Source organism: Lissotriton vulgaris, chromosome 9 (assembly GCF_964263255.1).
Source record: "Lissotriton vulgaris chromosome 9, aLisVul1.2, whole genome shotgun sequence".
Classification (NCBI taxonomy): Eukaryota; Metazoa; Chordata; class Amphibia; order Caudata; family Salamandridae; genus Lissotriton; species Lissotriton vulgaris.
Window position 1 is genome coordinate 151878010 of NC_141697.1, and position 14362 is coordinate 151892371.

General features: G+C 40.0%; 1 protein-coding gene across 2 annotated transcripts in view; it reads right to left on the reverse strand.

Moving 5' to 3' along the window:
• The window catches only part of HEATR4 (HEAT repeat containing 4), a 344851-nt gene that overhangs the window by 161725 nt on the left and 168764 nt on the right, over window positions 1-14362 (reverse strand). For both annotated transcript variants that reach the window (XM_086937243.1, XM_086937244.1), the window contains exon 8: window positions 1379-1539. In XM_086937243.1, the coding sequence (XP_086793369.1) occupies window positions 1379-1539 (161 nt within the window). The remainder of the gene's footprint in view (window positions 1-1378; window positions 1540-14362) is intronic.

The window sequence follows — 14362 nt, forward strand, 5'->3', positions numbered from 1 at the left end:
GTAGTTTTATTTGCAACTTTAACAACTAGTCTGACGTCTGTCGACCGTAATAGAGGTTTAAGTACTCTTAGAAGTACCAGTTTGAGGGGTGTAGGTTCCATTGTTTTGATATGTGTGGCAACATTGTAAAACTTTGATCAATGATGAGGTGTAGTAAATTGGTAAAGGTGATTAGTGTATGAAAGAGAACCTATACCTGTTTGGACCAGAGGTGGACATTCTTTAACACTCAGGAGAATGAGTTTGGTTTTTGCAGCGTTATGTTTTAGCAGAAATTGTATTTTTAAGGATGTTTTCAGGATCGCACAGCCACATGCATCAAGGTATTTAGGAATCGCAAACGGTGCGATTCGGTAAAATCGGCCGTTTGCAATTTCTAAATATCTTTTTGGTATGCATCAAACATTTTAAGAAAAATCGCTATATTTAGCGAATTCCAAAAATGCGATTGCTTTTAAGGAATGGCAAATTTGCGATTCCTTAAAAGCAATGCATGATTACTTTTAAAATTGCGAATTCGCAATTAGGGGGTGCAAATTACCACGAGGTTGAACCTCGTGGTAATTTGCGAAAATGTGTTAAAATGCTCAAAATTGCATTTTCACACACTGTCATGCTACAGACACACATGTCCTTAGGACATGTGTGTGTGAAACATGCACTTCAAAATACATTTCAGGGGTGCAGGGAGGGGTCCTTTGGACCCCCCCCTGCACCCATGGAATGCATTAACATTTTGCGAATTCTAATTTGCGAATTCATAAATCCCATTGATTCCTATGGGCCTTTTGGAATTCGCATAATATTTGCGATTCGGTAAAAATTGCAATTTTTACCGAATCGCAAATTTTATGCGATTTTAATCATGCATCCCGTTTTGCGATTCCTTATTTGCGATTCCCTAATTTTCGCAAATAAGGAATCGCAAAACCTTACATTGATGCATGTGGGGGAAAGTGTCTGAAGGATTTGCAGCTCTCACATATAGTTGGGTGTCATTTGGATTTAGGTAGATGGATGTATTCTTTTTCTAGCTGCATAAGTTGCATGCATAGATTAAACAGAAAGGGTGATAGGACTGATACATGAGGCACTCCAAGTTTTAAAGGGTACAGTCAGTATACTGACAGATGAACACTTTGTGGTCAGGATGACAGGAAGGATGCAAACCATTTGCTTCCATTTCAGTCCTACAGATCAGATTTTAAGGAGTACAAAAGGCAGGCAACAGATCGAACAAGACTAGAAGGCTGGTGTCACCATGATCAGGCACGCGCAGTATGTTATCCAATACGTGGGGGGATTTATGAAATAAGCACAAATATCGAAAACCACCTGGTGCTAAGATCTGAATGTACATTTTAGTGTTTATACTCACAGTGCCATCATTTAGCTGGGTCAACAGCTGGCAGACTTGCTCCTCTGTATCCATATCTCCCACCTCAAAGAGTTGGGTAAGGAGTCTGTTGACCACCGGGAATGTGTTATTGCCCCCTGAAGCAAGACACTGTGCCGCTGCCCAGCTGTCTGCATCATTGCCTATGGAAAATAAAAAGAACACTGAGTGCCTTTGCTGGGTATGGCCAGCACACCTCTTATTATTTAATCAGATTTATAAATCATTGACAATAGATGAAATGACATTTGTCGACACAATAACCGATAGCCTAGAAAATGAAAATAGTGCATTGTTGATGCCAAAATCCTTTATAGGGGAAACCCAGTTTTTTTTATACCACTGTTTTAGCCACAGCAAAGCCATTACCTCATAAAAAGGTGAATGAAATGATCCAGTTGAGTATGAGAAGAAGGGAAGTTGATTGAGTAATCACATACTTAAATTTGTAAAGGCAGTGAAAAGAGGCCCAGTTAAAGAGGAATAGTTTTCAGTTTCTCAGAATTATCATTCTTTTTCATTTGCATGTTTAGCAGAAGCACCATATTTTACCACCACGTTAGAATTTCAGTGATGCAATAGGCCAGGAGCCTGGGTGTACAGAACACCACGGAAGCATGTATTCTAGATGTGAAATGTTGCAGGAGTCTGTGAAGGGTCTTTGATGTGTCTATACATCATCACAGAGACTGCTGCAGCTTTCATTGGTAAAGATCTTGGCTGTGTTTCTTTTTTTTATTTATTTGTATCAACCCATTAGCGGCATCCATGGTGGTAACATGAGGAGAGGCTTGAAATCCACTTTGGGTGTCTCACACTGGGCCACAGGCCAAGTGATTGGCACAAAGCTATAGATATGCAAGCTATTGGTTGGTGGAATTTGATGCAGACTTCTGGAGCCGCGTCATTTTTGCTACACCCTTACACGTCACAGAGACGTTGTTTTTACATATACTCGACCATATACTCTGTGTGCCTAACTTTATTAACATGGAGTGAAGCATTCAGAGGTACCACCGAAGTGTATTCACTGTAGAAAATTAGACACTCATAAACATGTGCGTATTAATGTTTAGCGTAATCATGATAACATGTAGTTCTCATGTATATTTCTACTTATGTCTCAAGACTTATTGCATATATTTGAAGCATATTGCATATGTAACTATGAACACATTATTAATTTGGCAGTTATTTTGAAGTTATACTTGCATCTGTAGTCATATATTCAAGTGCACATTGAAACTGCTTAAGTTAAGTTAGCTTCTCTAGGCCTTTATTTCTTGATATGAAATGTACTTTTCCTTACTCTCTATGCTCTTTTCCTTTGCAGGTACTTTTTCGTGATTTCATAGCTAGATAAAGGAGTATTGTGTATTAGAGTGGTTTATCTGTCTACGCAAACTATTGGGGAGATTGCGGATGGAGTCCTTCTGGTCCAACCCTGAAAACATGTTGTAAATATCGAGGATGAAGCTGAAAGAACTATATTGGGTAAAAATGCTTGCTATGGACTTGGCAAAATCCTTGATAGGTTTGACGAAAGACTTTTTGACTTTTAAATCTGTTCCACTGTTTGAGCCAACTATTGATGAAATTACCCCACCGTTGGCACTTAAACTGTTCCTCCAGTTCCGCTACAAGACCTTGCCCACAAGATTTTTCAGCTCTAAGTGGCGTTGTAGTGCTTCACAGGATGACCTGTGCCCTGCATGTAAGGCCTGTCCAGAATCGATTGTCCATTTACTTTTCTTCTGTCCACATTATTTATCACTGAGCAAAAATGGATACTCCCTTTGTGTAGACGTGTTGGTCCGGGCCACTATATCGATGTATTGAGAATATTGTGCACTGATACCTGAAGACCAATAGTTTTTGGTCTTTCTAGATTTTGATTTGCACTGTGGATCAGGTGTGGGAAGATACCTGTTAGAAGCACTTTTCCTGTTAAGAATTACTATACTTTGCCTTTTTGCACATTTCCCAAATGAAATTGCTTTTAAATATTTATAGGGAAGAAACCAATATGTTGCAGTTTTCCTTTGCAAATAATTGTCGTACCTCTCATTTTGCACATTTATCTAAATGAACTCTTCTTAATTTTTTTTCTTATGTTTCTTAAATGTTATATACTGTTTTTATATCTGTGCTGTGTGTACTGTTTTGGATCCTGGTGATCGTAATAAAGTTTTTTAAGGATGATGATGGTATTAGAGTTAATGAGGCCTGATAAGAGAAATCTTGCCAAGAACGGGACGATATAATGGGCAGAAGAAACCTCCTATTCATAAATAAATAAATAAATAAATAAATAAATATCAGTATTAGAGAGATACCCAAGGTAATTGTGACTGATCAAGTTCAGTGGGCCGGGAAAGTCTGGAGATGTTGCCTTTGCAAAATGTGAAGTTTAACACCGTTGGTCCCTGGAGAGAGGTATGGCTAATGTGGAGTATTTGGCAGCTCGACCATCAAGACTTCTTGTAGCAGAGACGAAGAAGAGTATGTGCTGTGAACATAGATTTAAAATAAGTGATCCCAGGGCAGGGACTCCAGAATGTTGTTATACATGACTGTAGTCATGAGTTCCCAAGGAGAACTACTAGGTCCAGGCTTTGTTGGGCAGAAGCGTAGGTTTAGCAGGGGTGTTCGGGGAGTGACACCCTCAAATACATTCGTGCTTTGATAGTTGGGTCTTGGGATCCTGAGTTGAGTCTGCTACGTTTCTTTCGGTTTTTCAGATTGTTCTCATTTCACTAAGAAGTTTTAGCTTGTTCATTTTTTGGATAAGGGTATTAAATATATATAGTGACCGCTTTACCAAAAAGTAGTAAATATGCATCCATAGAAGTACTCCTTGAATGGGTGCAAATTTGCTACATCTTGGAATTCACAAACATTGTCATTAGTAGGCTTGGAAATCTGCGCCAGTCTCAAGTTTCCAGGCATACTACTGCCAATCAAACACCCAACAGGTGATGAGATGAATGCTTGCAAAGAGCCTAACCGATGTCAAATATTAGTAATTCAACTCATTGTTTTTTCCACCACTCTGCCAATCTAGAGAGAGGCCCACCTAATGCAGATCAATACTGGCCCTGTTCCTCATGGGAACATGCAATCCCAAATATCTTACCCCTGCACCCTGCAGCTCACCGTTTTATTAGTTGGGAAATTTGAGATTCACACCTTCCTAATACAATTGACTAATCAACACCCTGACTACGTGAGCAAATGGTTTCTTCTGCCACCTGGATGTTCAAATTGACATCATGAATGGCACCAGGAAAACATAGCTTACCAGAGCAACAAATCTGTTATGCCATTCGAATATTTATCTTTACTAAAAGATCTACTGTATCTTTAAAGAAGGACACCCAAATGAGATCTTCACTCAAGCCATCAATAGAGTTGATTGGATTGACTGTAAAAATAAAAATAAAAAGACAAACAAATCTGCAAAAAAAGACAAAAAAAGTACAAGATGAATTGTTTTTGTTTTTGACATATGTGACGCCATCCCTGGCAATTAAAGAAGCCATTTTGAAACGCTGACAGCTAGTTGAACAAGATGAATATATAAATATGTTATTCAAAGAGAAACCTATGCTTTTCTATTCCAGATCTCCCAATGTTAAACACTAATCACACCACTGGATACATCTAAGATCAGCAACACTCTCTCAGTCAGAAATAACAGTGACAAGAACTGGCACACTTCCCAGCCTCAACTGCATATGTGAATAAATCATACATAATTTATTATCTATATTCTGGCAACCTGAATAAATCAAATGTTAGTCCATGAGTATACAATGAATTTATTTAACATGGTTATATGCCTCTGTGAAGCGGTGCATGTTGTCATATAACCTAATTTTGATGGCTAAAGCAGAAGCAATATTTGAGCATGAAATATGTCATCACCATTAGCCTGACACTATAATGAAGACCACCACAACATTCATCAAAAGAAAATACATATCAGTCATGAAATTAATGATCATTTTATGGTTTTCAATAGGAATGCTGCTTCATTGTAAAAGGAAGACTATTGGACTATGAGCTTTTGTATAGCAGCTCCAAATGCTTGACTGACAGACTGGACAAATCAGTCTTATTGTAAAAACTGCAATAGAAAGAGATGAATTGTAGACTTTATCAGTCATCTTAGGTCTATAACAGACTTGGAAATAGCCATGAAGCATAGGAACTAACAGTATACCTACATGTTCCTAGAAAAAGGTGGAACTAACATGCAGACAATGGCAGAAATTCCTTGAGAGTTGGCATCCACATGATACGCTGTTGCAGACTGCTATTATCTGCAAGATATGATGAATTTCTATACCAATATATTTTGTTTAATGGCCTACCTACTTCATCTTACTCTTACTAATTCCTGTGAATTTGTTTTGGTTCACAAAGTTTTGATGCTTCTAAAGAAGGACCATGTTTGAAATTGATTGAGAAATAATGTTTACAGGAAAGATATATTTTTGGTTGAACAAAGCAGGGAAGAACTGTTATTGCAAACCATGACATTACAATGAAGTTCTGTTCACTGGAATAGGGAAGTCCACACACACTTTTAATGAAGGCACACTTTTGATGTGATTGTGTTCAATGAGTAACTCAGTGCAGTACCGTAGGCTAATAAATTGCATAAAATAACTGACGTGGTGTAAAATAAAGAGTGCAGACAGTCTTGGATGTTTTTGTGATACTTAGGGGTCCATTAGGATATTGGGCGGATTGCCTCCGCCAGGGTGGCGGTGGCCACCGCCACCCTGCGGAGGCAATCCGCCTGACAACCACTCTCGTTTTCCCCTCCGCCAGATTAGGATAGCGGAGGGGACAGCGGCGGACGGAAAGACCGTCCGCCGCTTTACCGCTGCGGTCGCCTTGCGACCGCGGCGGTAATAGATTAATATGGTGGCGGTGTCCAATGGACACCGCCAGCCATATTACGATGGCTAAATTCAGGGGCCTTTCCGTGGTGGCAATGCCGTCACGGAAAGGCAGGCGGGGATTGCTGCAGGTCCCCTCCCCCGCGGGGCCCCCAGATGATGCCAGTGTTGGGGGTGCACATGGGGGTACCTATGGTACCCCCCACATTTGCATATGCAAAGCGGCAGGCACCGCGCGGTGCGTGCTGCTTTGCATATGCAAATGCTTGCTGAAGTGTTTATCATTGTGGCGGGCGGTGCTGAGTGCACCGCCCGCTACAATGATAAACATGTAGGATGTGCCCGCCACTGTGGCGGGCACATCCTAATACCCACAACGGGACCCCCGCCCTTAGGGCGGGCGGTCCCGATCTCCGGTAGGGTGGCGGGCGGACAAAGTCCGCCCGCCATCCTAATGGACCCCTTAGTAGCCAAAATCAAGATAAAAAAATATTTACTTTTGTAGATCATTAAAACATTTTTGTCCTTTATGAACAGTCAGTCAAAAAACTGAACTACGCTTAAGTTGTAGAAAAGAGAGGTGAAAAATGGTTTTCCAGTGCTCGCTTGAGAAATACCACTGATTATTTAAACACAGATCAAGTAAGGATCACTGAAACAATATCGAGGTCAAGAATAGCGAGTTACAAAAATATCGAGGTAAAAAAATAGAATGCCAAAATATCGACCTCCTATCTCCAAACAGGTAAGTACAGAATTATCGAATCAAAAATATCGATGTAAAAAATATAGTCAAAATATCGAATTTTTTAAAATGCTTTAAATTAATTACAAATTAATGAAATAATAAATATAATTAACTTAAACATACTTAAATAACCTTAAAATGATTAAATAATTAATGTAAGTAAAAAAAATACAAATTAATTTGTTAATACAAATATATATATATATATATATATATATATATATATAAACGTACTATTAATAAAATAATTACAATATTTTTACCATAGAATAGCGGAAAGTGTAAAATTTACTATAACCACTCCAGTAAGTGCAACAGTAGGGAAAGCGTTGGATAGTGTAGGGGTAAAAATTACTATTCCCACTCCAGAGAGTGCAACAGTAGAGAACGCGTTGGATAGTGTAGGGATAAAAATTACTATTCCCACTCCAGAGAGTGCAACAGTAGAGAAAGCGTTGGATAGCGTAGGGTTAAAAATGACTATTTCCACTCCAGAGAGTGCAACAGTAGGGAAAATGTTGGATAGCGTAGGGGTAAAAATTACTATTCCCACTCCACAGAGTGCAACAGTAGGGAAATCGTTGGATAGCGTAGGGGTAAAAATTACTATTCCCACTCCAGAGAGTGCAACAGTAGAGAACGCGTTGGATAGCGTAGGGGTAAAAATTACTATTCCCACACCACAGAGTGCAACAGTAGGGAAAGCGTTGGATAGCGTAGGGGTGAAAATTACTATTCCCAATCCAAAGAGTGCAACAGTAGGGAAAGCATTGGATAGCGTAGGGGTAAAATTACTATTCCCACTCCAGAAAGTGCAACAGTAGGAAAAGCGTTGGATAGCGGGAGGGTTAAAATTACTATTCCCACTCCAGAGAGTGCAACAGTAGGGAAAGTGTTGGATAGCGTAGGGGTAAAATTATTATTCCCACTCCAGGGAGTGCAACGGTAGGGAAAGCGTTGGATAGCGTAGGGGTAAAAATTACTATTCCCACTCCACAGAGTGCAACAGTAGGGAAAGCGTTGGATAGCGTAGAGGTAAAAATTACTATTCCCTCTCCAGAGAATTCAACAGTAGAGAAAGCGTCGGATAGCGTAGGGGTAAAAATTACTATTCCCACTCCAGAGAGTGCAACAGTAGAGAAAGCGTTGGATAGCGTAGGGGTAAAAATTACTATTCCCACTCCAGAGAGTGCAACAGTAGAGAAAGCGTTGGATAGCGTAGGGGTAAAAATTACTATTCCCACTCCAGAGAGTGCAAAAGTAGGGAAAACGTTGGATAGCGTAGGGGTAAAAATTACTATTCCCACTCCAAAGAGTGCAATAGTAGGGAAAGCATTGGATAGCGTAGGGGTAAAAATTACTATTCCCACTCCAGAAAGTGCAACAGTAGGGAAAGCGTTGGATAGCGGGAGGGTTAAAATTACTATTCCCACTCCAGAGAGTGCAACAGTAGGGAAAGCTTTGGATAGCGTAGGGGTAAAAATTACTATCCCCACTCCAGAGAGTGCAACAGTAGAGAAAGCGTTGGATAGCGTAGGGGTAAAAATTACTATTCCCACTCCACAGAGTGCAACAGTAGGGAAAGTGTTGGATAGCGTAGGGGTAAAAATTACTATTCCCACTCCACAGAGTGCAACAGTAGGGAAAGCGTTGGATAGCGTAGGGGTAAAAATTACTATTCCCACTCCAAAGAGTGCAACAGTAGGGAAAGCATTCGATAGCGTAGGGTTAAAAATTACTATTCCCACTTCAAACAGTGCAACAGTAGGGAAAGCGTTGGATAGCGGGAGGGTTAAAATTACTATTCCCACTCCAGAGAGTGCAACAGTAGGGAAAGTGTTTGATAGCGTAGGGGTAAAAATTACTATTCCCAATCCAGTGAGTGCAACAGTAGGGAAAGCGTTGGATAGCATAGGGGTGAAAATTACTATTCACACTCCAGAGAGTGCAACAGTAGGGAAAGTAAATACTTCATATATGAATACAAATAAATTAAATATTAATGCCAAATACAAATTAATTAAAAGTAATTAACAATTTTATATAATATAATAATTAATCAATTAAAAATACCCCCAAAAAATTATTACAAATAATTACCTATTAATACAAATTATTTACCAATTAACAATTAATTAATTAACAATTAAACAAAACAAAACCAATAAATAAATAACAATATTTATTTATTTACAATTAAATTACTTCCCACCCTATTCCCCTATAAACCCACAACCCGCTACAGAAAATAAATTAATACAATTAACATAATTAACAATTAAACTATGAATTAAAATTAATTACCAATTATATTTTAAATAATTACCAATTAAAAATTTAAATATCAATTAATTCAAAATAAATACCAATAAATACATTTAAACATTTAAATAATTATATTTAAATCACTTCCCACCCTATTCCCCTATAAACCCACAACCCGCTACAGAAAATACATTAATAAAATTAACATAATTATCAATTAATCAATTAATTAAAATAATTAACAATTATATTTTAATTAATTACCAATTAATTATTAATTAACAATTCATTAAAAATAAATACCAATAAATACATTTACATATTTAATTAATTATAATTAAATTACTTCCCACCCTATTCCCTTATACCCGCTACAGAATTATAGTACGCAAAAATTGAATACCATAAAATTAATTATTTAAAATAAATTATAAAATAAATATACACTTTCACACATATACTAACATAAAAAATACTTTAAAAAATTAATATTATTAACTTACTTACCTCAAACTCGATATTTTTGTTGTCTATATGCATGTCCATTCTATATTTTTGTTGTCTATATTCTGTCATTCTATATTTTTGATGTCTATATTCTGTCCATTGGATATTTTGTCCATTCTATATTTTTGATTCGATATTTATGCTATTCTATTCGATATTTTTGTAGTCTATATTCTGTCCATTCGATATTGTGTCCATTCTATATTTTTAGCTCGATATTAATGTAACTCGATATTAAAAACTCGATATTTTGACTGTATACCACCAAGTAAATACGGTGCACACAAGGAAGAATGTTCACCCAACATTCACAAATTAGAGCCCCTCTCACATTCACAAATTAGAGCCCCTCTCTAGGTTCTGTGTAAGTTTATATGGCATATGCATCTGTTTTTAGTAATATTGTAGTCTTCAATAGATGTTTTTCTTTCAGTCTTGTTCTTTATAAGTAGTTTATTGCACTCCAAATGGTTCTTCACAATAACCGACACGTGTTTAGTCATAATCATGACTTCATCAGGGTTACAGATAACAATAAGATAACAGAAAAATTGTCTAATCTAAAAAAAACTGTGAAACACCGATATACCGCCACCAGTGACTTCAAGGTGCAACATGTCTTGCGTGTGCACACAGTGAGCAAAGTGTGGGCAAGTCATATCACCATTTTGTTTTCAAATAAGGGCGATGCACTAGGTGTCATACTCAACTAGAAGAGGTAAGTAAAGAATAATAACAATAATTTTCAATGGTTGCCGTCATGTTTGGGTTTTGTACATATACATAGTGGATGCAAGTTGCTACTTTCAGGGCCGTTTCTACCATTAGGCAAGACTAGGTATCCGGCTGGCCGCCTAGGGCAGCAAAAGGGGGATGGTGGCAAAAAACATGAGTTGCGGAATCCGAATGGCCTTGGACCTCAAAAGCGCATTGGGTAGCGCCTTGCGCCTTCTACAATTCGATGTGACGTTAAGTTCGGCGCCACGGGTGGGGGCCACGCACGCGCGGCCGGCGGAGGCAGAGAGTTTCCATCTAAGGCCCAGCAGGTACCGGGGAGGCATGATTGGGATCCGGGTCGGCCAAGAGCCAGGTAGTTTATAAATGTATTTTTTAACTAACTACCCTTGTTAAGGGAAGACCCGGAACGATCATGGCGCACAGACAAGGAGTGTTTTGAGAATCTTTCGGGCTCTGGTAAAGCAATCGCGGTGCTGACCAGCGGAGGGGTATCACAAGGTAAGCGGCTCGCATGGAGGTGGTGGGGGTGTGAGGCGAGAGACGTGATATAGCGCTGGGTGGAGGTTAGAGTGGGGACTCTGTATTTGGAAACTGCTGCCTGTCTTGTTCTCTCTCCGCCCGGGAAAATAAGCTCACCAACTTCTGTGGCACCCAGCTCATGAACGGCACCCATGGGGACGCGAGGGATGTTACGTGCATAGCATGCTCCGCGGGAAGGCGATGACTAACAAATTACATAGAGGAAGTGCAGCTCATGAAAAACTAGTGGCTGTGCGAAACGTTGGTGCATAAGAACTCAGCGGATAAGTTATCTCTGTCCAGCAAGACTTGATGTAATGTAACATTTGAATAGCATATACATGCAGGATGATGGTGCTGCCCATTGTTTATAAACAGTTCATAAGTGTGAATGATACAAATTCAGATTTAGGAGTGTTTGGCTAGAGTTTCCTGTGGAGAGTAATAAATACCACCGAACAGGATGTGACGCAGGGGTATAGGAGCAAGGGGTTTCAGAAACGCTAACATCGTGGAAGGGCCTTTAATGGTGCAGGTGTGATGATGGAATACCTTTCTGCACTTACATTGTTTACGGAAATGTGCTCCCTGTGCTTTCCTGTGAGGAGTATTGAGTGCATGGTGTAGTACATAAAAATGGATAAGCATCTCCGGATCTGATTGTGGCAGACAGAGATGCAGCAGAGGTTTGTGGTCACTCGCTTCCATTTCTGCACATTCATGCACCTTAAACCGGAAAATGTACGCTTGTCCCTAATGTAGCCTGCGCGAGTACAGGTGCTGCAGCAACAGTACTCCATTGCTGTGGGACCAGAGCCATGATCCAGGTTTAAACCTTCTCTAATCTCAGTTCCTTCGTTAATCGGATGCACCGACCAGAGCCGTAGCCTCCATTAGTGCAGCTGGAGCATTGGCGACGGGGTTCGGAGGCCCTATATAGACACCCAAACACACACACACACAATATCCCTATAGACATCCAAACACACACACGATTCCCCAGAGAGACACCTAAGCAAAACAGACGCACACAACCTTTCTGTAGACACCTAAGCACACATTCACGCAGACACACCCACAAACGTGAGCACACCCCCACACATTCATGAACTCTTTTCCAGACACCGAAGCCCACATGCACACACGCGCACACACAATGACACACTACAGACACACTGGTCCAAATTGCAAATAAAGTAAAAGGGAGGGGCGGCATTTTTCAATTCTCGCCTAGGTCGGCAAAACACATAGAAACAGCCCTGCTTAATTACTTTTAGCCTTATAAAAAAATTCCCATATGTGTTATCCCTAAATTATATTTCCTTCCAATTTAATTAGAAGGTTGGATCATTAACACATTTCCGAGCGGTACTTAGTATTACATTTAGATCCTTTATTTTTGCATCCATATTAAGATACACTGTAAAACTTAAAGGGATTCTGACAGTACCTGTGTGTTTTGGAAATAACTTAATACAGCAACACTTTTTGCCCCGGAATTAGGTAGCCCTACACAGATTTGGTAGTCCGTTATCTAATCTCTGCCTTCACACAGAAATCCAATATGGTGGCCGTTACAAAGGCCATAACTCCCCACATACTCGCATTGTTGGACAAGTCATAGCTCTTAGTAAACATCGGAAATTCTTATATCCCCCAAAAAAGATTTGAGTTAGATCCCTGCTTGGTGTCTTTTGGCTTTATGAATACCGTGGAGATATTGGGGTAGTTATATAGGAATCTTTCATATGTTTTGAACATTGTAGGGTTTTACTCTGACCCAGATCATTATATTTTCAGAACAGCAACCTGCCGCATATTCGCTACGGGTGGACTTCCCAAATAAGTGGTGAGTCAAATGTACCCATAATGTTTTACTAAGTGCACATAGTGGATGGTGTAATATCCTTGGTATTTACAGTGACCATTCATATGTTGACCTGTTACAGGTTTTAATTGGACCCACAAACATTGGAACTTAAACATTTCCACTGTTGAATTCATTCTACCTTTGAAGAGGATGAGTGGGTATTTGAAAACTCAGCACACAATTACACTGTTGTGATAAGTGCTGGCATCATTTTTATTGGCACATAATATTTCTTTATGTGTACTTGTGGCTTGTGTTGATTAAGAGCACAGTTGTGCTCATATTGGGAATTGTGATACATTGGTAAAATGTCTGCATGGCCTTCTTGCATTTCACCTGCATGTGGGTTCTTGGTGGCCTTCATTCACCCTGACCTTGTGATATTTAGATAACATTGATTAAGGTCTAGGACATTTTTAGGGAGGTGTACATGATTCCTTTACTTTAATACTTATCTGACTCCATTCACTAATGTCAATTTCAGAATGTGGTCTCATGAATATTATTATTTGCCAGTCTCTTCTGGTTGAGTATGATATCTAGTGCATCATTCATATGTGAATACAGAACGATGATATGACTTGCCCACACTTTGCTCACTGTGTGCGTGTCATGATTTGCTCCCTGCACTCTCATGTCCACCACCAGCAGGGTGCATAGTGTGACTTTCCTGTAGTCTAATAAGCTTCCAGATACTCCCCTGCATGCATATCCTGACTTCCATCCATTTGGACACTATTTGGGAATTGACATCCATTCCCAATACATTCCGGATTTTGTGAAAGCCAGCCTGCTCATGCTTTAAGCTAGCCTGCTAATGTTTGACACTCTGTTACCTAGAATTCCCTGCTTACTGCTTTATCTCCACCCCTGCAGGCCAAGGATGGGTGGAGGAACTCAGCTCACCTGTGGCTGGCTGCTGCTAGCTTGCTCACACCTGATGAATGTGATTAATGTGAGCTCTTTTAACCCCTTCCCTGCGGGGCATATTCCCCCGCTGTGCTGGGGGGAGGGGGGCGCGCGCAGCGCCCCGGTGCTCATGACGAGCTCAGCCCATCATGAACCACAGTGGTTGTGTGCTCATGACGAGCTGAGCTCCACACACGCTCGCACAGCAGGGGAATTTGCCCAGCGTGCCAGCGTTCCAATGGTCATGACGAGCTGAGCTCGTCATGAGCACACGAGCACCGTGGCTCATGACGAGCTGAGCTCGTCATGAGCATGGAAGGTGTTAAGCCCCATCTCCCTTCAGGCCAAGGTTGGTCATTGTAGCTGTATACCGTTGAGAGCAGCCCTTGTTTCCAGTGTTTCCTGAGCTTTTGATACCCTTGCTTCCAGCATTTTCTGAGCTTTTGATACCCTTGTTTCCAGTGTTTCCTGAGCTTTTGATACCCTTGCTTCCAGCATTT